Genomic DNA, 24,131 nt, shown 5'->3' on the forward strand with positions numbered 1-24,131 from the left:
AATGTATGACTTTAATAAATGAACCTGGAACGCAAATTTTACCCTCTTACAACAAAGATCTTGGGATGAGTCAGATATCAAAGACTAGCCAAAAGGTTTCTATACAGTTTTACTGAAATTCTCAATCCTAGCACAAGACCAGGTAAAGGATTTTATGTGTGAAAACTTTCCTTTTAAAAAAGTAACTTCAACAAAAATATACACCGTTTTCTTTTAAAGAATTTATAATAATAATAATGTGCAGAATGTGCCCTTAATCTTCTGTTGTACGTGTGTGAAACGTGACATTTTTTTCAAAGCTGGAACCAAAATGATGCATTATAGATGCTGTAGATATAGCAGATCAGACAGAAAATCTCCTTCATTCATGCGTAAAATAATTCTCTCTCTCTGGCTGTGAGGAGTGAAAAGTAGAAAAGACTTTTAAAGCCGATTGGTGACGAAGCTTTTTTATCATAAGTCAGCATGCAGTACATACTGTTTGTGTTTGTGGACGAGATATCAAGTGGTTTCTATACTTTAATACACATATACGTATCTGTTTATAGTGTGTAAAGCAATTACAGTTTTACTCTGCATCGTGGTAAACAACTTGTGTTCACTACAGTGTACATATTGTGGTTCAGTTCACTTAAAGCAACATAATGCTTAATGCATAATGCATCATTTGAACTAATGGAGTGTTTAGCGTCCTACTGCTGTGCACTGCTGGGCTTTTCCACAGTGCTGCATGCTGTGCTGGAGGATTTCTCTCAGAGGAAGGTGATCCAGGCATCTCATCGGAATTACACCTTTAGTTGCCCTCTAAAATGTGAGAATGTATTAACGGGCGTTGTACAGTACATTTTGACTCGAAAAAGTCAAACATTCTAACATTTCATTCTGTCACCTTTAGCTTTGATTACTGTACAAGTGAAGGCCAGTTTGTGTGTGAAAATGATTCCTCATGCTCCTAGTACCTCTTTTTTTCAAAATTTAAATCATATGCTGATGTGATACTCTGGCCATTCAGTACATTCAGGTCACGACCGGACTTCATATATATTGCCATATAATGTTGCTGACGTGACCATCTGAAGCAACCCCAGATCATAACACTGTCTCCAGAGGCTATGCATTGCTTCATGTGCTTTCTTTCTTTCCTGATGTACCCATCGCTCTGGAATAGGGCCAATCTAATAATAATATTATAATAGGTAGTGAAAATAGCTGGTAGCAGTAATGTGCAGAAGGAGTTTGTAGGAAGCATGGTGGTGCTTTTACATGATATACAGTACCAGATGTTTAATTAGAGTAAATTATGGCAAGGGTGTAAGAATTTAGTAAAAAGCATGTTGGTACTGTTTACAGCAGATTGCATATAGTCCTCTTCAACTGCTTATAAGGGTGATTGCCTGCGGAAAGAAACCTGTTCCTGTACCTGGCAGTTTTTCTGTATACAGTTCTATAGCGCCTGCCAGAAGGGAGAGAGTGAAAAAGGTTGTGTCCTGGGTGTAAGGGCTGTAAAAGATGATTAAGAAATGGGTTGATAGAAATGAATCATTAGAAATGTCAAATGGTGATTTATTAATCTACAAATGAATGCTATAAGAGATAAGATAAATATGTATCAATCCCGCTCAGACAAAAGCACAGACTAAAACATACACAATTACTCAGGGGAAAAAATACAATAAAATATAATAGACCAAGTGCACAAAATAACTATTTATATTTCGTTGTTTAAGAATACACGGCGAGATTTTCTTATGTCTGTGTTTAAGTTATTCTATTTTAGATTTATCTTCTACAGGTAAACTAGTTTGAGAGTTTGAGCTGGCAACACTGTTAGAGCTAGCCTTATGACTTTAGTATTTTTGTTCTGTGGTGTTGTTTGGAAGTGTCTGGTGGTTTATCTTAATTAGCTCTCTCGGGTGTCTAATCGAGAGCATCAAGGTGTGAATTGTGGTTAGGATATAAGATATATTGATGGTGTCTATAAATGTCTGTAACAGAATTTAGTTAGAAATGATTTAATGAGTTAGGTTTAGGAGAAGCAGACCCCCTGAACTCCAAACTACGTAGACTGCTTACATGTGTCTCATCATCAGAGGGACAACCCACGTTAGATGTTTGGAGATAAAGTCAGAGTGGTCAGATTGAGATGGTTTGAACATGTTCAGAGGAGAGATTGTGAATATATCGGTAGAAGGATGCTGAGGTTGGAACTACCAGGCAGGAGGTCTAGAGGAAGACCAAAGAGGAGATTTATGGATGCAGTGAGAGAGGACATGAAGTTAGTTGGTGTGAGAGAAGAGGATGCGGAGGGTTAGATGGAGGCAAATGATTCACTGTGGTGACCCCTGAAAGGGAACAGCCGAAAGACAAAGAAGAAGAAGACAGTTCAGTTACTGTTACCTCTTCAATCACCTTTCTCATCCTTGTTTTTACACATTTGGTCCCTTTCAGCCCCTAAAATGAAATTGAGTGATTGATGTGAATGAGTGATTGATCAGCATTTTTGTGCATATTTGGACAAACTTATACCCCTCTGAAATGATCAGAATGGAGGCTACCACATGAGTTGGTCTCAGTTCAGTCCAGTCTTTGTCGCTGTTTGCTTAAACCTGTGCATTGTGAATATAAAGCACTCCAGGTTTGCTTCGCCTCTTGCCATGTTATTTTAACCCTCTAGGCCTGGTGTGACATGCTGACAGATGACATGCTGTTGCACTGTAACACTTGGGGAAAAAACATGGACATCAATAGACACCGTGTTTGCCTGCTTTGACCCATTACTGCAATACATCAGTGCATCTGTTATATTGCCCCTGGCAAGCCTATAGTGTAAACAACTACAAGTAAATGGAGGAGCATTTGTTTCTGGATAAGATAAACAATGCATCAACAACGTGTTCAGTTTCACCTGCTTTTAATGAGCTGTTTTATACAGTATTTAATTCAGGCACCAATGCTTAAAGATGAATTGTGTATCAGATGTTACATTTAAGTCACCTGTATTACAGTGTTGGAAACTGATTAATTTAAGGAATTCTACAACCGTATATTTTTAAGCATGGAGTTATGGGTTGTCCTGGGTTAAGACTTGTTGAGATGTCCCTATATAATGTCATGCAATTTAACGTGCATAAAGTTTTTTATATTATGGAAATACCTTTTTCTGACCATATACCAATAATTACAGCTTTTTTATGCTCCAGTTTATAATACAGATATTTCACTCATAACAAAAAATAAATCTTGAAGTATTAATAACATCATGTGAAACATTATTTTTATGTTTGGCTCGTTTAAAAAGGACCATGTGTGAAACCCCCCAAAGAAATGAATATGCTGCTCAGTAATCGTCCCTACTGATGGCACCCCACTCATTCTCCTCCAAAACACCAACCTCCTCTCCAACAAGCTTCAGTCCTCCTGCCATCTCTTTTTCTCGCATTCATTTTCCATGATATGTAAAAGTTGTCCTCCCACACAGACAAGGGTGGAAATGTCCTGGACCTGGTCTTCACCTGCCAGCTCTTCACCTCAATGCTACCCCATACCACATCACTAATCATAACTTGGCATTCTTTACTATCACCTTCCCTTTCCTGCCTAACACCAATGATTTAGTACCTCCATCCCATTTGGTGAAATTGCTGCCCCTCACACCTTAGCCACAAACATCTTCCTGTTAGCCACCAACACCTACCTTCACCACCTTTATTTTCCTTACCCAGCTTCTCCACAAGTTTCTCACAAGCTACAGATCATCTTTTCTTCACCACCACTGCTGTTGACTTTGCCAACTTTTTTGATAGAAAGACTGAGAAAAATCTGCCAGAGCTCTACTCCTAACCCAACTCCTACTGTACCCCCTACACTACAGTACATGTTAAGGACGACTGCAATCCTATTATAATTCTATCATACTTCCTATCACAAAATTAACTCTGGGTATCTTAGTCATCAGTACTGACCAGTATCAGTTCACCCTTCTTGTTCTTATATCCATAAATGCACCATCTGCAATCAACATTGTCTCAAAAGAAACTGTCTATCACACTAAATAGCCATTACTGCAAGCTTAATGTTACCTGGTCAGTTAAACTTGTCATCAGTCCTTATTGTTCTTAACCTTTCAGCAGCATTCAACATTTACAGCGCTTTACCCTTTCCACATTGTGTTATGTTGCAGCTTTATTAAAAATTTTAATAAGTTCGTTATTTTCTTAAAATTCGACAAACAATACCCCATAATAACAACATGAAAGAACCTTTACCATGACCATCAAAATTGAGCTCAGATCCATCCTGTTTCCCCTGATCATACTTGAGATGCTTCTACAGCTTGATTGGAGTCCACCTGTGGTGAAATCAGTTGATTGGACTTAATTTAGAAAGGCACACACATGTCTATACAGTATAAGGTCCCACAGTTAACAGTGCAGGTCAGAGCACAAACCAAGTCATGAAGTCCAAGGAATTGTCTGTAGACCTCCGAGACAGGATTGTATTGAGACACAAATCTGGGGAAGGCTATAGAAACATTTCTGCAGCATTGAAGGTCCAGATGAGCACAGTGGCCTCCATCATCCATAAGTGGAAGAAGTTTGGAACCACCAGGACTCTTCTTAGAGTGGGCTGTCTGGCCAAACTGAGCGATCGGGGACAAAGGCCTTAGTCAGGGAGGTGACCAAGAACCTGATGTTCACTTTGAAAGAGGTCAAGCGTTTCTCTGTGAAGAGAGGAGGTATAGACAGGTGTGTGTCTTTTCAAATCATGTCCAATCAACTTCTTTCACGTGGTCATAATCAGGTGTTGTTTGTGGAATTTTGGGGAAAATAATGAATTTAATCTATTTTGGAATAAAGCTGTAACATAACAAAGTCTGGAAAAAGTGAAACGCTATGAATACTTTCCGGATGCACTGTAGTTTGCTTACTACCTTAAGATTCAGCCGACATTGAGGGGATGCTCTATGCAGTTTGGGCATTAGTGTCCTACAAAGCTCAGTGCCTTCTCAATCTCTTTTATTCTCTTTGTATACCCAGTCTCTTTGGGAGGTGATATCCGTACATGGTTTATTTACAGTATACTGCTGCTGTCCGGATGACACTCAGTTTCTTCTCTCCTTTCCTTCCTCAACCACATGTTTCTGCTCATATCTCAGCATGTCTGGGAGACATACAGTAGACTATCATAATGTATTACATCTAATTAACTGTAGGGTAATCCCAAAAACACTGCGATGCTGTTTATCCCAAAAGACTCATATCAGAGTCTTTTGATATCCAGAGACAACTCTGAGATCTCCTGATTGGTCACTGAACGTGACTTTGCAGTGTGAGAAAGGGACAAACAACTGTCCTTCTTGTCTCAAACTGTCACATTTATGCCAGTTTCTTCTTTACAAGATCATAAATATTTCTTCACACATCTAGACTGGGCTCATCCAACTTGCTCCTAGCAGATCTGCCTCTTCAAGCCATTCGACCAATCCAACTTATCCAGAAAACAGCTGCACCGCTTGTTTTCAACTTTTTGAAGTTCTCCCATTGCTGTGTTTCCTCCACTGGCTTCCTGTTGCTGCCCACATCAGATTTAAAATACCAGTAGTGCTTAACTACACAACCCAAAATGGACCAGCAACCACCTACCTTAAATCACTTATCACACTTGTGCATTGTGCATTACACTCCTCCGTTCCTCTAGCATTCTTTGGTTAGACCCGTCAGCTTTCAGGGTAAAAGAAAAGCATGAATCAACAGCATATATATAATATGCATGAGTTTTTTTTTTTTTTTGTCTAGCAATAATTATTATAAAAAAAAACAGGCAAAGCAAAGAGAAAAAAAGATATATATTAGATATTATATATTAGAGCTATATTATATATTAGAGATATACAAATTTCTACACAGAAATTACCATTTGTCACCTTCTGATAATACATGCTATTAAACACAATTTGCTTGATTAATTTCCCGAACATATATCTACTGTTCTTTATTCAGACGAGTTCATTCACTTTACCTCCTGCTTTAGCTACAAGCCATTATCTATAGGCGTGTTTGGCTAATATCCATGTAACACACTCATTGATGAAGACCTAAAGGGCATTTAAACCATAATTTGCATACAGATTATAGAGGTGGTAAAGGCACAGTGAGGTGGTGTTTCATACATGCTGCTGAGTGAAGAATGGAAATGAGAGGAAGTGAGATAGTTATCTATGGTGAGAGGATCCACACATCCTCTTTGTGACCCATATTTCTGACTGAACTAACTGAATATGTATTGGAATCCTTTGTGTTATCTGACTTTAAACCACTCTGAACAGACCATTATCAATAATAAAAATAGCATGATTAAAGGAACACTCCATTATTCTAGATATGTAGTGTTTCTGCAGCTGGATGATGACAAACACTCTCTTGAAATAAGTAATGCTAGAAGTCTAGGGTCTGTTATTGGTAAAGTGATTACATTGTAAATAGATTATTTATAATAATCATTATGTCTTCAAAATCTGTACAATATAAAATGGTTGTTTAAAATTTTACACTCTATAGTCATTAGGAGTGTGGATTTAATACTACTGTAAGCTTTCGATTCAACGTGTCTGCATTTTAAACACTACATTCATAATAAAAAAAGTATGTGCATAAGAACAGATTATATTATATATTATTATTATATTATAAAATACCTTTTCAAGTCCATATTTTCTACTCTGAAATCGTAACTTTAAAAAAAAAAAAAAAATCGCAACTCGGGAGAGGGCACAGGGGTTTAAAAACACAGTTTTACCAAGCCAAAATACTGCCTAATCATTTATATCATAAATCTAAAACACATTTTCAGGCACTTCTTGTCTTTGCGGCATCAAAAATCTTGCATCATATCATGATATCCTGAATTAGAATTTGAGCTGCATATAATATTACAGTTCAAAAGCTTGGGTCAAAAAACAAACAAACAGGTTTTCTGTTTTCCTTCACCGAAACTGATATAATGTTTTTTTTTTTGTAGTAATTGATCAGTGATAGTACTATGGCACAGGAAATAGCATTGCTGCTTCTATATAGTGGGGGAAATTAATTTTGAAACTTGTTTGTAATAGACACGAATGTATATCAAAGAGAAAATGATAGCATTTGTGAAAAGCCTGACAGACTGAAACTTGAACTTCTAAAACTTTTACTACACACACAGATCAGCTATAGCATTAAAATACAGAACATTACGATTGCCCTCCCATCCTTAAGGCACGACTCCACATGATCACTGGGGTATACTCTGGCGTCTGGCTCCAGGATCCATTAGTAGTGCATCCTTCGAGCGCTGTGGGTTCAAGGGTGGGGCCTCCATGGATCGAACTTGTTTGTCCGGTGCATTTTATGGACGCTCGGTCAGACTGAAACCTGGGGAATTTAGAGGCTGGGTAAACAACCTTAAACTCTATGCCTGCAAAAACTCTATGTCTGTTATTTTAAGTTCTGGAATAGTTCTTGCAAGAACAGTATTGTCAAGTGCATTTGCAAAACTCATCATTTGAAGTTATCAGCCTTAAATATCATCAATTAACATCAAATCTCAAAATTAACTGTTCAAAGGGGGTTATAGCATATTTTGGATGCCTTTATCAGCTGTGTGTGTGTGTGTGTTACTGGTTGTGACATTTACACAAAAACCTAATACTTGTTTGTCTGAATTTTCTTAAAGATTGTAGCCCTGAACAAAACCAAGGAGAGGATGCGTCCTTACCAAGTAACCCAAGAAGAAGATGATCCAGACATTAAAAAGATTAAAAAGGTATATGTATATATTTTTAAATAAATTATAAACTATTATAAACTATAAATGAATGCATAATTATAAAACAGTGATGCTATTTAATACAAAATTTACAAAAACAGCATAACTTTTGCCAACATTGATTTTAGCCTGACAATTTTAGCCTGTTTTGAGTGGCACTTAATTTGGAAAACAATATTGCAACATCACAGAATATAGGTAGCTCTTTATTAATATGTGTCCAGGGTATTGAAGGGTGCAACAGAAAAGTGTTTCCCCTTTCATCCATAGATTATGTGTTCAAATCCTGACAACGGCACAATCAGTCCATGGCCAGGAGTCCAACATACTGTAGCACAATGCTCTCTGGATAGAAGTAATGGCATACTTTTCCCCCTGTGTCACTCATACAGTAGTAACACTAGTCCATGTGCACATTTCTGAGCTTGGCTCATTGGGCAAGACCAAAACTAAAGGGCAAATTGGAGGAAAAACTTTTAACTTGACCACTGACTATTTAAATCTGGTCTGGTTCCTTCTAAATAGCATTTAACATGATGCTCATAATGCTGTTGGGGTTTTTGAGGTTTTATTTCCATTTTAATTGACCCATATTTACCCCTCCTCTACTGTAGGTCCAGAGTTTCATGCGAGGCTGGCTGTGTCGGAGGAAGTGGAAGATCATCGTTCAGGACTACATCTGCTCTCCTCATGCTGAGAGCATGAGGAAAAGAAACCAGATTGTTTTTAACATGGTGGAGGCTGAGACTGAGTATGTCCACCAGCTGTCCATCCTGGTAAACTGCTTCCTCAGGCCGCTCCGCATGGCTGCTAGCTCTAAAAAACCTCCTATTAGCCATGATGATGTCAGCAGCATCTTCCTCAACAGGTGTGTGAGAGGATGATGCTCTCAAGTGTCTCACATTTTCACATCTTTTTTGTTAGAAGAGGGATAATATAATGATCATTCACTGATCAGTTTTGTCCAAAACAATATACTTTAAATCAAAACTATATATTCTTTAAATATACTTTTTTTGTCTTTAGTGAAACCATTATGTTTTTGCACGAGATATTCCACCAAGGCTTGAAGGCGAGGATAGCAAATTGGCCCACCCTGGTTTTAGGTAAGCAACCTCCATTCAGCTTCTCTATTCAAAGCTTGATTGCTGCATTTTTTTTCTGTTATCCTCAGCAAAAGACGCATAGCGAGCTGTCAGGCAAGACGTCAAGGACGAGCCATCTCTATTGATGCACGGTGCCTTAGTTAAACACAGTCAGTGACGTCTGACTTCCCACTATCTCACCGTGTGCAGACACACGCACTCAAACAACAATGAAATCCTCACAAAAACGTTGTCTCATCATTCCAGCTCTGAAGGCCAAGATAAGCATTCTCCAAAACTGCCAATAAAACCTTGACTTGTTTTATGGCTTTCACATTCGGGTCCAGTCCTTTTTCGGTGAGGTGCATTCGGCATAAAAATCCTTTGTGAGGTTTGCGAAACAATTTTAGGTTGGTAAAGTGTTGCAGGAACTGCTTAAATAATGCTTGAGCAGTTAAGTTTTGTAAATGTTCTGACAATACATCTCTTGCAGCATTTTCAGTTTTGTAAAATGTAAAAAATGTTGGAACTGGCAAACTTTATTGAAGCTTCTATTTATTTCCTGATAGCTGGATAATGTGTTTTGCTTTACGTTTTTAAAACACATCCATTGTAGTCCTCCAGTCAACATTTACACAGTACTGGCAATTTTGGAACGCCAGTTAGGCTAATCTACATGTCGTTGGCCTGTGGGAGGAAACCGAAAAACCTGGAGGAAACCTCAGCATGCAAACTCAGACCCGAAGCAGGAATCGAACCCAGAAACTGGAGGTGCAAGGCGACAGTGCTAACCACGAAGCCACCATGCCACCATATATAAAAGCCTAACACACTATCCTGTTAGCAGGTCACCACAGCAATATACAGGATATATATATATATATATATATATATATATATATATATATATATATATATATACAGTGGTGTGAAAAACTATTTGCCCCCTTCCTGATTTCTTATTCTTTTGCATGTTTGTCTCACAAAATGTTTCCGATCATCAAACACATTTAACTAATAGTCAAAGATAACACAAGTAAACACAAAATGCAGTTTTTAAATGATGGTTTTTATTATTTAGGGAGAAAAAAAAATCCAAACCTACATGGCCCTGTGTGAAAACGTAATTGCCCCCTGAACCTAATAACTGGTTGGGCCACCCTTAGCAGCAATAACTGCAATCAAGTGTTTGCGATAACTTGCAACGAGTCTTTTACAGCGCTCTGGAGGAATTTTGGCCCACTCATCTTTGCAGAATTGTTGTAATTCAGCTTTATTTGAGGGTTTTCCAGCATGAACCGCCTTTTTAAGGTCATGCCACAACATCTTAATAGGATTCAGGTCAGGACTTTGACTAGGCCACTCCAAAGTCTTCATTTTGTTTTTCTTCAGCCATTCAGAGGTGGACTTGCTGGTGTGTTTTGGGTCATTGTCCTGCTGCAGCACCCAAGATCGCTTCAGCTTGAGTTGACGAACAGATGGCCGGACATTCTCCTTCAGGATTTTTTGGTAGACAGTAGAATTCATGGTTCCATCTATCACAGCAAGCCTTCCAGGTCCTGAAGCAGCAAGACAACCCCAGACCATCACGCTACCACCACCATATTTTACTGTTGGTATGATGTTCTTTTTCTGAAATGCTGTGTTACTTTTACGCCAGATGTAACGGGACAATCATTGGCAATCATTGAGATGTTTTTTTAGCAAAATTGAGACGAGCCTTAATGTTCTTTTGCTTAAAAGTGGTTTGCGCCTTGGAAATCTGCCATGCAGGCCGTTTTTGCCCAGTCTCTTTCTTATGGTGGAGTCGTAAACACTGACCTTAATTGAGGCAAGTGAGGCCTGCAGTTCTTTAGATGTTGTCCTGGGGTCTTTTGTGGCCTCTCGCATGGAGTTGTCTCTGCGCTCTTGGGGTAATTTTGGTCGGCCGGCCACTCCTGGGAAGGTTCACCACTGTTCCATGTTTTTGCCTATTGTGGATAATGGCTCTCACTGTGGTTCCCTGGAGTCCCAAAGCTTTAGAAATGGCTTTATAATCTTTACCAGACTGATAGATCTCAATTACTTTTGTTCTCATTTGTTCCTGATTTTTTTTTTGGATCTTGGCATGATGTCTAGCTTTTGAGGTGCTTTTGGTCTACTTCTCTGTGTCAGGTAGCTCCTATTTAAGTGATTTCTTGATTGAAACAGGTGTGGCAGTAATCAGGCCTGGGGGTGACTACAGAAATTGAACTCAGGTCTGATAAATCACAGTTAAGTTATTTTTTTAATAAGGGGGGCAATCACTTTTTCACACAGGGCCATGTAGATTTGGAGTTTTTTGTGTTCAATTATGTTATCTTTGACTAATAGTAAACGGTTTTTGATGAGCAGAAACATTTACGTGTGACAAACATGCAGGAAGGGGGCAAATAGTTTTTCACACCACTGTATATATATATATATATAATGTCCACTAGCTATTTCATTTTGTAATAAATATTTTTTTAAAATGTGTGTTAAGGAGAAAAGGTTTTACCATGATACATCTACTGTAGGGCATGGTATGATTGCTAAAGTATGTAGTGTTTGTATAGATGATGTTTAATACTGTAGATATGCACTAGCTATTTTATTGTGGCCAATGCTTGCAGGGGGAAAGTAGACACATAGGGATTAGTATAAAATGATCAAACACTTCTATGTCATCATCATGTGTCATGCCACAATCAGTGGACAGGCCGCACACGCCGTCCTTGGAGGAATCCGGATTTTTTTATTCAGTGCATATGATTGAGAAATATATAAAACATTTTAATCTAAGTGAGCCTGTCTCAGCGTTAAAGTGACTGACACTGTTCATCTTTTTTTTCTTTTTTGAATAGCTGATCTCTTCGACATTTTGCTGCCTATGCTGAACATCTACCAGGAGTTTGTACGGAACCACCAGTACAGCCTGCAGGTTTTGGCGAACTGTAAACAGAACAGGGATTTTGACAAGCTGCTAAAACAATACGAATCCAATGCTGCATGTGAAGGAAGGATGCTAGAAACCTTCCTCACATACCCTATGTTCCAGGTATGACCAACACTGACCGCATGCCATTTTATTTTCTATTTTAATGTATTTACATTTCTTTAATGTATTAACATATACAGACTGCTTGGAATCTCACCGCATGAGCATTGTTTTCAACATCTTATTCATGTGTCATAATGTTTAACATAACATCTGTTCAGTTAATTTTTGGCCGAGGTCATGCTAATGGGGGAGATGAATCACTCTGTAAAGTCTAACACATCCCAAATATTTTAAATTGAGTGAAAGTTGGGCCCCCACACCCTGTCTTACACAGTCGGAGCTGGTTATTCCCATGCTTAAAGATAACTATGTTACATAGGGGCCAGCTGACTTCATGTTATTGCCATATAACATTGCCGAGACTGGAGTAGTCCTGACCGACTGAGACAACTCCGGACATTTCGGATCCAGATTTGTGATGTGGATTTTTTTTATGATGTAACTTCCCCAGGTGTTTAAGTAATCTCTAATGAAGGTCATTCCTGATTTTTTTTTTAAACTGCATTTCTTGTGCGAAGTTGATGGGTCACCACTATCCTTCCGGTTTTTAATAATGCATTATACATTTCCTCCAGTAATAGTCATCAGTCCTTTGTTTGCTGGATTCATGCCCATAATTTGACCTTTTTTAAAACACCATAACATCTTTTACTTAAGATGCGTCTTGCGACACGGTTGTTTAATAAAATGAGAAGCTACAGCACTCACTGCATAAGCCACATTTAAAATAATTATTACCAGCTGAAACATATTAATCACTGCAGGCTCTTAAGTACTTCTTTATTTAATTCCAAACAGTGACTTCTTTTTTTTTTTTTTTTTTTTTTTTTGGACAGGCAGTGTATTAGTCATCCTTGTTGCTCTTTACAGCAACACTCATTTAAAACTGACTTATTCTTTTCAAATTGTTGTTCTACAGATTCCGCGCTATATTATAACTCTACATGAACTCTTGGCTCATACACCGCATGAGCATGTAGAGCGGAAGAGTCTGGAGTTTGCCAAGTCCAAGCTTGAAGAACTTTCCAGGTAATGTCTTACAGACATTGAAAATTCCCCATCCAGTCACTGGCATGAATGCCGAGGAGAAGCTGAGTTTTGAATCTTTTTATTGATAAGCTGTCTGTGTGAATCATGTTCACGGTCCGAAAGAATTTGGAATGGTAACACCTTTGTGTCTGTGTTCAGAGTGATGCATGATGAGGTGAGTGACACAGAGAACATCCGCAAGAACCTGGCTATCGAGCGCATGATTGTGGAAGGTTGCGACATCCTCCTCGACACGAGTCAGACGTTTGTGAGGCAAGGTGAGGACCGTTCACCACCGATACCCCACTGTAACCCAGCCTGACATACTTCACAGGCTCAGATAAATGCTAGTCCTGTACGGTATGTGTAAAGGTCCTGTGCAAGCTCGAAAAAATCTTCTGAAAATCTGGGAGTAAACATAAGCTTAAAAAGGTTCTCTGAACAGCTGTGTGTGATGAGTAGGAGTTACTCCTAGAAGTAAATCTTAAACATGAAATACATCAGATGCGTAGTTGCACAGTAAATCGATCAACCACACCCCGTTTGCAAAAACAGTAATAACAATGTAATTTACCGAAGATGTAAGCAAAAATGTAAGTTATTTTCACTTTCATCTACAACATTATAATTTAGCAACAAGAAAGCACCTGGGAGGATCAAAATCTGGTGATGCCAATTAATCAGGGTTTACGTATTGAATTTTTTTATACTGTATGTATTTATACAGAGTTCCTATGTACACATTCTGATCTTTAATGAATGTACCATTTATTTTTTGACTAATGAACAACTAATATGATTTTAATGAATATCACATATGAATGTTTTACAAATAAATGGTATAATATAGGCAGGATGGTGCTGAAGTGGTTAGCACTGTCGCCTTGCGCCTTCAGGGTCCGGGTTCGATTCCCGGCCAGGCTCGATTCCCGTCTCTGTGTGCATGGAGTTTGCATGCTCTCCCCGTGCTTGGTGGGTTTCCTCTGGCTTCTCCGGTTTCCTCCCACAGTCCAAAGACTGCTAATTGGTGTTCCCAAATTGCCTGTAGTGCGTGTGTGCTCTGCGATGGAACTGGCACCCTGTCCAGGGTGTATCCCGCCTCGTGCCCTAAGCCTCCTGGGATAGGCTCCAGGCCCCTCGCTTCCCTGAATACAGAATAAAGTGGTATAGATGATGAGTGAGTGAGTGAGTAAGTGAGTGGTATAATATACACTACTCACCCATTCAAGAGTAGCCTGAAGAACTGTTACACATTGGCCCCAATTTTACAGGTTCAGTTTATATTTTCTTATTATAATTAAAAAAAAATTCTCTCTTTTACTGTGAGTGCTCTGAAATAAATACTGACCATGATCACTCACCAGAACAGAACATTGTTTTGCAGGATTTCTCAAAGGTGGATGCAGTATTTTGAAATATGAGTTTGCATAATTCACACCAGAAGCCTGTCACGAAAGGGGCCTTTCAGGACAACCAATCACAACAACTCATCTCGCGCATCTCCATGGCTCCAAATATGCACTCGCTGGCTCTCTCACAAGCATATGGTCATGGTCCATCACCATTAGGATCATCCTCATCCATAAATCATTCTACAGCACATAATCACAGTCAGAGCAGACATGTTACTAATTATAAGTCAGATTCAGAACCAAGCCTGTGCTCGGGTAATGGTCGGTGCATGCTCTCAGAGCATGGCAAGCTTTTTCAGACCTTGTGAACTCATTTCATCTTCCTTTATCGTAACTCACTTACTGTGAGAGGACCACTGATCTGTTACCTTCCTGACCATTATTTTAGCAAGTGACAGTCTAAAGGCTCCACCATCACCCACAGCTGAGACCTCATCGACACAGTGACCTCTACTCCTCTTCAAACAAGGTCAAAAGACTGACAGATTATAATGACCGGCAAAGTAGTTTTTACTAGTATTTTGTTTTGTTTAAAATATAGTCATATAAATGTCATGCCTTGACACAGATCAGAGCATGCGGTCAAGGCCAGAGAGTGGCACACTCTCAGAGTGCTCTGTGGTGAGGGTAATCCACAAATTAAGGTCATTAAGGTTTATAGAGGGATTCAAAACATCCACAGTCGATATTAAGACATGATATTCCTGAAAGAGTTTTTGGAAATCAGGAACCCAGAATTAGAAACACATAAATATGCATAATTAATAACAGGTGCACTCATTATGAAAATAAGGATTGGGAGTCATGTCAAGCCCTGAGGTGGACTAGATGGGTGACAGGTACTGTTCATTGTAGTCAGAGTGGAATGTTTACACGCTATTTTCTTTTTTTTTTTTTTTTTTTCACTTTTGGTAATACCCAGACTTTAACATGCTTCATTGTTATGTCTGATTGAAAGACATCCAAAAGAGAAACATATTTTATGTCAGAAAGACCTGCAGGTTTCTGCACTATATAATGGAAACTGTCAAAATTTCACCAAGCGATCCCAAGCTGCCACACGATTGTGCTGTTGGAAAATATCATGGTTTTACTATTAGGTGTTATGTGTACTGTTCAGTGTTATGAGCTTGGTGTGAATTTCAAGGGATAGACAGGATTTTCCTGTTTCTGCTTTTAATACACCCACCCTTTAATTCATTCATTTTCAGCATATGTATGTATGTGACAGTTTAAAAACGATGACTTGGACGTTGACTGACGAGATGAATCCAGTTCCGTAGTTTGTCGCCGTCACGTAAACATTTCAGGCGAAAAGAAAGCGTAATGCTTGCTAGGTAAGGGATGTTAAGCTGAAACAGATGTGACAAAGTATTCTGAAAATTTTGCAGCAGCAAAAAAAAAAAAGCCTGAAAAGAAATCAAGGCAAGTCTGTCTAACATTATTACTTTGGATGATGAAACTAACTAGCCATCACTCATGATCACAGGTCCAACAAGCAGAGGTCCGAGCCTGGTCTGAGCCAGAGTGTTTTACGGATTGGAAAGGTTGATGTAAATCACTAAGGTTCCCTGATTAATAAAATACAACTTCATAGTAAAACAATTTGTTCTTTATAGGGCTTACACTCAAATGCAGAGGTCAGATTGTTTTCTCTGCTTTGTGTTTGACTGAGCATCCATTTTTCTTTATTTCCTCATCCTCTCTAACTCTCTCTCTCCTATTCTGTCTCAGGTTCTTTGATCCAGCTACCCTCGGTGGAGAGGGGGAAGCTCAGCAAGGTGCGACTAGGCTCTCTCTCCCTGAAGAAAGAAGGAGACAGGCAGTGCTTCCTGTTCACCAAGCATTTCCTCATCTGTACCCGTAGCTCAGGGGGCAAGCTGCACCTGCTCAAAGTGAGTCGAGCACACACGCATACTGTACACACACACACACACACACGCGCTCAGTGGGGCTCTCCTCTTTCATGTACAGGATCAATAGTTATGTAAACTTAAACAGCTGTCCAGATGGAAATGTGAAAGCATTCTGTCTGTCTGTTTGGGTTTATGTGAATGAAGGGTCAGTTATGAGATTATAAACCTTACTTAAGCGTTAAACAAGTCTGTCTAAAATGTAGCAGCATACTCGACTATTCTGATTCCCCTGTCAGTGATGGAAAACACATATGACAAGCCTCGCCATACATGTTTTTTTCTTTCTCCAGCCCACACTCTGTCTTTCTCTCTCTTTGAACAGCACACACAGCCTCTGCACACAGCACACTCCTTTTCTCCATTTCCAATTTAAATACCACGCAACTGGCAATTCTGCTGTTTCAGCTTAAGTCGTGAATTCTAAGATGTGATTATTACGACTGGAGGGAAAAGAGATGGCAGTTACAGTGTAGAAAAGAAATGTCTTCGGGCCTTTTTGGGGCAAAGCTCTTTTTAAATTGCTGGAACATTTACAATGATAAGCCCCGCTGACCTCTGAAGCAGTGATCGCACACAAGAGGTTGTTATTTGTTATGTTAGTTGTTCTGTAATTGTGCTTTTATGTGTTTCCCTGGTTTACATCCTGGAAACAAATGGTGGTTACACAGTCGGTTTTCATTGTGTTTTTCTTCACAGGACATTTTTAGATCTGTCAGAGTGTCAGTTTCACGTGATGTTGTAACAGCATAGAATTTGTTATTATATGTTTGTTTATTGTACATAGGAGCTAAGTTTAAACTATTTTCATTTTTGTTTACAAGAAAATAACAAAGTCATAAAAAACACATGATTGGGAAATTATATATATATATATGCCATATTTTTACGGTGTGGAGAAGCCCCAAAAAAGCGTACCACCCAGATTGTCTGCAAGAAGAATGGCTCTGACAATCCCTCTGACAATTGTGCAGGACTTGTATCTGTCATTCCCAGGATGAATTGATGCTGTACTGGCCGCAAAAGGAGGCCCTACACCTTACTAATGAATTATGTGGTCTAAAACCGGCGTTTCAGTTTCATTGTCCAACCCCAGTATATGCCATATATAAAAATTAAGAAATATTTTTACTAGTACGACTTTTTACCTGGAATACTGATTCTTACTGATCTAGCTCTACTGACAGCTGCATACATACATGTTGATAATAATACTATGTATATTTAATGCTGTAATCATTTCAGCAAGGTGGTGTGCTGTCGCTGATCGAGTGCACCCTCATTGAGGAGCCTGACGCCAATGATGAAGACTGTGAGTCCTCCTCTCGGTCCATTACCTCTGGTCCTCCTCAGACCCACATGCCTTGATGACACAAAGCTGCTAATGCATTCCATATTTTGTCACAGGTTAATTAACTGCCAAAAGCAGGTCTAAAGATGGAGCCCGAACTAGCTCTTGTAAATGTCATATGGATCAATGCCATCATCATGCAGATCCATTAGCTCATCTGAAGGTCGGGCTGGGATGCCCATCTGAATGCTTCATGCCCATCCAGTGATCCTCTTGTCATAGTTAATGAGAATAATCCCATAGGCTCCATTAGGTGGATGCCATAATTTGTCCAGTACGTTGGCAAAGATATGCAGATGGTTTTCATTTGGAGATTCATAAAGTAAAAGTTACTGAAATATAGATAAGATAAAGAGACTTTATTGTTATTGTATGACTACAAATAACAGTAAAATAAATCTTGATGCCTGAGTAGAGCATAAGCTTATGCTCTATGCCACAATGGCTTATTTGACCTAAATTAGTATACAAGCTTCAAATATGTATTAGTATAACATCTGCCTATATGAGAGATTCATGCAATTTATGTAATAAAGAATTTACACAAATGGCTTTAAAATGCAAAAATTCTTTGTTTGACTGAATGACTGATGTTGTGTTTTTGACTCCCAGCTAAGACCTCAGGCCAGGTGTTTGGCCATCTGGACTTTAAGATAGTGGTGGAACCTGCAGACGCCCCAGCATTTACAGTGGTGCTTCTGGCTCCATCACGGCAGGAGAAAGCAGCCTGGACCAGCGACATCAGCCAGGTAGAAAAGCTGATTGGAAAATTTGATACTTAACCAGTTATATTTGCTGGTCTGTTCAGCGCTTATGAACTTATATAAGGGTTAGACAATGTTTTAAAAGATATATTTTAAATAATCTATTTGTAAGATTTTAACAAAGTAACCTTTAGCTTTAGAAAGCCATAATGTCGATCAGTAAACTACTGTTTTCCCTGTGGACAAACCTGATCCTCAGAATAAAACGTAAAAGTATTATGTTCATTTGAACTGTAGAGAGATGACTTCTTAGAGAGATTTGATGAGCCCATCGGGTTCCACTATGTTGTTCTCTGCCACTGCGTAAATTTTATTAAACATCAAGTTATTTTTCCATGTCATGACTTCAATCCAGTGTAGTACAAAGTATAAAGTTTTAATTTTTTCTACATTTTGTTTGATGTGCAGTGTATTGATAACATTCGCTGTAATGGCCTGATGACCAGTGTGTTTGAAGAGAACTCCAAAGTCACTGTGCCGCACATGATAAAGTAAGGCACAATGTACACTTTCATTCCTGTACATGCTATATGTCTCTGTATTTGTGTATATGTCCGTACAGTACACGCTGCCTGCTTTTAGGCACCTGGCCTTTGTCGTGTTTCTGTATACTTACGTTTCGCCCATCATTATTTGTTGTGTGTGTGTTTTATGAATGTTGGTTGTTGGTAAAAATGTTTTTTGGGTGCCCCGCCCCCCCTGCTCATAAAAATTGTTTCCAGTCCAACACCACATTTCCCCCATTTCATTGCCTTTCCTAGTAGTGGCTTTGGCTCATAAGGCTGCTTTGCTGTATGATCCTCATCAGATCTGATGCGCGTCTCCATAAAGACGATGTTGACATTTGCTTCAGCAAGACGCTCAACTCCTGCAAGGTTCCCCAGATCCGATACGCCAGCGTGGAACGGCTGCTGGAGAGGCTGACAGACCTGCGCTTCCTTTCCATCGACTTCCTTAATACCTTCCTGCACACGTACCGCATCTTTACCTCTGCCGCTGTGGTCATGGACAAGCTGGCTGACATCTATAAGAAGCCCTTCACCTCCATCCCAGTCAGGTGATTTAGACTGACAGCAGCCTGGCTTGTGTAAGCAGAAGATCCAGACTGCTTTTGTAACTGGAGTTTAATTATAATTAAGAATAGGAAGTAAAAACATACTGATTGATTCAGATCAGTTATGGATCGAATGTATATTGTGATGTTGAAAACCTGAAACGCTAGGCTGGTACAGCTGGTATATCATATTAATAATATTGTACTGAATGTCAGGATGTTTGTTATTTGGCCATAGGCGTGATGTTCAAAAAACTTAGTTGGATAAAGCGATGTGTGTTGCCATGCAACGTACAGACTGACTGATAGCCTGTAGTAAGTGTAGTAACACATTTAATCTTTCAAACTACTGCTAGGATCAGACAGGCAGAATAATACACACAGTGAAATGTACCAATACTCTTACAGTGCAGTGAAAACAAGCATTTTTTTCTTTTTGCATATTAAGCACATCTTTGGTTCAGATCATCAAACTAATTTTAATACTGCACAAAGATAACCCAAGTAAATACAAAATGACGTTTTATAAGTGAGGTTTATTCATTTATTAGGGGAAAGTTGTCCAAACCTACAGTACTGGTTGCCCTAGGTTAGAAAAACTAATTGCCCATCCTAAAGAATATAAAGAAAGAAGCAATTGACAAGTATCAGAAAAGGTTACAAAGCCATTTCCAAGGCTTTGGGAGTCCATCAAACCACTGTGAAAGCCATTATCCACAAATGGAGAAAACTTGGAACAGTGGTGAACCTTCCCAGGAGTGGCCGGCCTATCAAAATCACTTCAAGAGCACAACGACGGCTCATCCAGGAGCTTATTAAAGAACCCAGAACAACATCTAAAGAATTTTAGGCCTCACTTGCCTCAGTTAAGGTCAGTGTTCATGATTCAACAATAACTACAAGACTGGGCTAAAATAGCATCCATGAAAGAGTTCCAAGATACAGTAAGAGCCAGTGCTGACCAAAAAGAACAAAAAGACTCGTTTCACATTGGCTAACAAACATCTTGAATATCCCTCAGACTTTTGGGCAAATATTCTGTGGATGGTGAGACAAAAGTTGAACTTTTTGAATGGTGCGGTCCCCTTTACATCTGGAGTAAAACTAATAACCAGTGTGATGTTCTGGGGTTGCTTTGCAACTTTAGGACCTGGATCAACATAATTGATGGAACCATGAATTCTGCACTCTACCAGAAAATCCTAAAGGAGAATGTCTGGCCATCAGTTCATGAGTTCAAGCTGAAATGCACTTGGGTTATGCAGCAGGACAAAAAACCCTTCAGTGTGGCTGAAATAAAACAATTCTGCAAAGAAGAGTGGGACAAAATTCCTCCACAGCAATGGAGAAAGACTGATTGGCAGAAAGTTCTCTTAATTATAATTATGAACTGTATTAGGTGATAGGACATTGTGGGCTGAGTAGTAGATTTCTAGTAGTATTTTAGTAGTAGATCTACAAATTTTTATATAAAAATGTGTTTCACATTAAAAAGATTTGCCTTAAGAAGTCACCTCCTGCACGAAATTAATTTAAATGCTGAGGTACCGCTGTAGGATAAGAGGTTACGTCAGGAAGGAAAAAACTGCCGTATAACCTGTGCCAAGTTGTGTGCGAATGGGATTGTCTGCTGTGGTGACGACGGCAACCAAAAGACAGACAGACAATAGACAATAAAAACTGTACTAGTTTAAAAAAAAAAAACCTTGAACCCCAAAGTGGATAAATAATTATATGTGAATTAATGCATTAAATTATAATACATTATATAAATATACAGTAATGTATTTAAATTGAGTGACAAATTGATCAAATTGAAACGTAAAAATAACTTAATAAAAGTTAAACAATGTTAATTAAGTGAATATTAAATTAAATTGCTACCAAAAAGTCAGTATATTATAATATTTTATTTGCTAAAACCCTAGAGGCTGAGACTTTTTTGTCAGTAATCTTATTAACAAAAGACTTAAAATTCTAAACTGACTTGAACTAAACAAAGAACTGAATCATTACTTTGTCTATGGTGTGCGATATAGTAGCACATAATTTGTACTACTGGCCTGACAGTTTCGATTATCATTTAAAGTCAAGTTCATGACATAAATAGATATAATCTCGCATAAATATAAGTATGATATTTTACACTATTTCTACGCCAACTTACATATTTAATCACTAACAAATATGAATAAATAAATCACTTGTGGCCTATAAATCAATTTACACATCATTACACATAGACCCATATATACATCTTTAAATTCTCAGAACCTTTGCCAGTCTTAACAATTTCTTATCATTACAAAGATGAGTAATTATGCAATATAAAATTCTTAGTTTATGATTTTTGCATGGTTGTACGGAGAACCAATAAAGGATATATAATTCTGCTAATTGCTGTAATTTGTATAAAATTATACTTGCATACTTTAAAGATGAATTGTTGGTATGCTATTGTCATCTGTTCAGTATTTGTTGCTATGTTTCATGTTCCTCATTGTGCTCCATAATCTGATGTCACACAGGATCCAGTATCCTTCATTTGATCGGTTGTCCATCACATCATTCTCTTCTGATTACAGCATCAAGATGAGGAAGCTAGTCATGGACCAATCAAAGTAACATATCATATAGCACCTCTTTCTCTCTCTCTCTCTCTCTCTCTCTCTCTCTCTCTCTCTCTCTCTCTATTATGGCTAAGGAAATTTCAGGATAGGAACAACAATCACTATTGGCCTCCATGATTCCCAAATGTATTCCCCTGTAGCTTACTCTTAATATTACAATATCCTATAACTTACAATACCAAATATAGATAGAAAAATGCTTATGATGATTCCAGCTGTAATCAAGTTAATAAGTTAATGTTTTTGATATTTGTGCACTTTAAACCTGGTACAGTGGTAATTGCGAAAGTTTGCGAGAACACTGATTGAGAAAGTTGTAAGGGCACAGCTGGAGATCAAAGCATACACGGACTCTCATGAAAGTTGCACAATATCATCATGTTTCACTTGAAACAAGAAATGTGCTCTGAAGACTATTAACAAATCAGCAATTGTCAATTATTGCTTCATATGCTAATTTACTCATCTTAGATAATCTTTTTCATATGGCCACTGGTTGCTTTTTCTCTCTAATCTGAAGCCTGCGCTTAGCATCATCTTATGGCCTATACTGTAACTCCAATCATGTGTGCTTGATTGCGATTTTATTACTTTCATAAAATAACCCCCAAAGTAAACTCCTTAGCAAGGGCATTTTTCTAACCAAAGCTAAATCACACAATCGATGATCATTTTTCACTAAAAGTGTTTTCACTTAATCTATCTCTGGAAGACAGTCTTCTTGTTTTTCACCCCCATAATCCTTATTTATTTAGTTTTACCCAGTCCTATTGTTTTTTGTTTTTTTTTAAATAACACATTGTGTCAACTCAACCGCACCTCATCCATCTTTCATCTTTGTTCTCTCTGTTCTCTAGTCGAAAGTGCATAAATGTTTCCCCTCTACTGGAAAATTTGTCAGGAAGTATACTCACATTCTCACATACAGTATGTTCTCCCAAACTCAGGTCCCTGGAGCTTTTCTTCGCCACCAACCAGAATAACCGCTCCAGCAGTACGGGCAGTGAGCATCCCAACGAGAGATCTCCACGCCTGTGCAGGAAGTTCTCTTCGCCTCCTCCTCTGTCCATCCCCTCACGCACCACCTCTCCTGTACGGGCCCGTAAGCTCTCCCTCAACTCTCCACTCAGCTCCAGGGTGGTCGCACTTGACCTGTCCAACCATATGTCCTCCTCGGCTGCCAGCAGCCCCACTTCGTCGAACCCCTGCACTTCGCCTCCTCCCTCTTGTATCAAGTCTCCTCAGGATCCTTCACCTGAGCAGAGTCCTGGCGCCAATGATGAGAGCACAGACACACCACGCATTGACGCACTGTCTGGAAAACTGCGTCGCAGCATCCGGAGGGGTACGATTGCCTCTTTGTTACTTGTTCAGTGGAAAGGATATGGTCAGATGATAGAAGGTCTGTATTTTAGGATAACCTCAAGTGAATAACACGCCTTATCAGATATTTACGAGAACCATCAGAATCGTTAATGGGTTCACCAGAAATATTGCTATAATAAACAAGTATTAGCTTCTATAAACTGGACGTTTCAATCCATAAAAGCACACAAGACGACGAAATGCATTTCTTGTAAATTACTGTATGTCAGCCAGTTGGTTATTTCTACTGATAAAGGATCTGTGTGAAATATACAGTATAACAGGAAGCTTATCATGCATTATATCATAATGTGTCTGGGATTTATTAAAGATCCCCAACCGCACCTCATTCTAGTGTACTTAATCTAATCTCACCTATGTTTCCAAGTAATTTCCTCCCATAAATGTGGAAACAATTTGTGGAAGCACTTCAGTAGTGGAAAATGATTATTATGTTTGTTGTTGCAGCACCATTAAATGGGTAAAGTACTATGGACTGGAAAGTTCTTGATGGAACCAAAACGGCCCCTTAGGGAACCAAGAATGATTTTTCTAAGAACCTTTTCTGGCACCTTTCTTTTCTTTAAAAGCGAAGGGTCCTCCCTTTAGCTAAAATATGATCTAAACATCTTCTCATCAGAGAAAGCGAAGCACTTTTGAAGCT

General features: G+C 38.7%; 1 protein-coding gene across 2 annotated transcripts in view; it reads left to right on the forward strand.

Annotated features, from left to right (window-relative positions):
• rasgrf2b (Ras protein-specific guanine nucleotide-releasing factor 2b) overlaps positions 1-24,131 on the forward strand; it is a 67,253-nt gene that overhangs the window by 24,236 nt on the left and 18,886 nt on the right. Inside the window, exons 4-16 of one of the 2 annotated variants that reach the window (XM_053481685.1) lie at positions 7,711-7,800; positions 8,418-8,671; positions 8,830-8,909; positions 11,753-11,946; positions 12,869-12,978; positions 13,138-13,256; positions 16,125-16,285; positions 17,549-17,615; positions 18,267-18,403; positions 18,827-18,909; positions 19,227-19,475; positions 22,001-22,093; positions 23,050-23,447. In XM_053481685.1, coding sequence (XP_053337660.1) covers positions 7,711-7,800; positions 8,418-8,671; positions 8,830-8,909; positions 11,753-11,946; positions 12,869-12,978; positions 13,138-13,256; positions 16,125-16,285; positions 17,549-17,615; positions 18,267-18,403; positions 18,827-18,909; positions 19,227-19,475; positions 22,001-22,093; positions 23,050-23,447 — 2,035 coding nt within the window. The remainder of the gene's footprint in view (positions 1-7,710; positions 7,801-8,417; positions 8,672-8,829; positions 8,910-11,752; positions 11,947-12,868; positions 12,979-13,137; positions 13,257-16,124; positions 16,286-17,548; positions 17,616-18,266; positions 18,404-18,826; positions 18,910-19,226; positions 19,476-22,000; positions 22,094-23,049; positions 23,448-24,131) is intronic. The other variant, XM_053481686.1, reaches the window with a different exon arrangement.

This window comes from Clarias gariepinus, chromosome 21, assembly GCF_024256425.1.
Source record: "Clarias gariepinus isolate MV-2021 ecotype Netherlands chromosome 21, CGAR_prim_01v2, whole genome shotgun sequence".
Taxonomy (NCBI): domain Eukaryota; kingdom Metazoa; phylum Chordata; class Actinopteri; order Siluriformes; family Clariidae; genus Clarias; species Clarias gariepinus.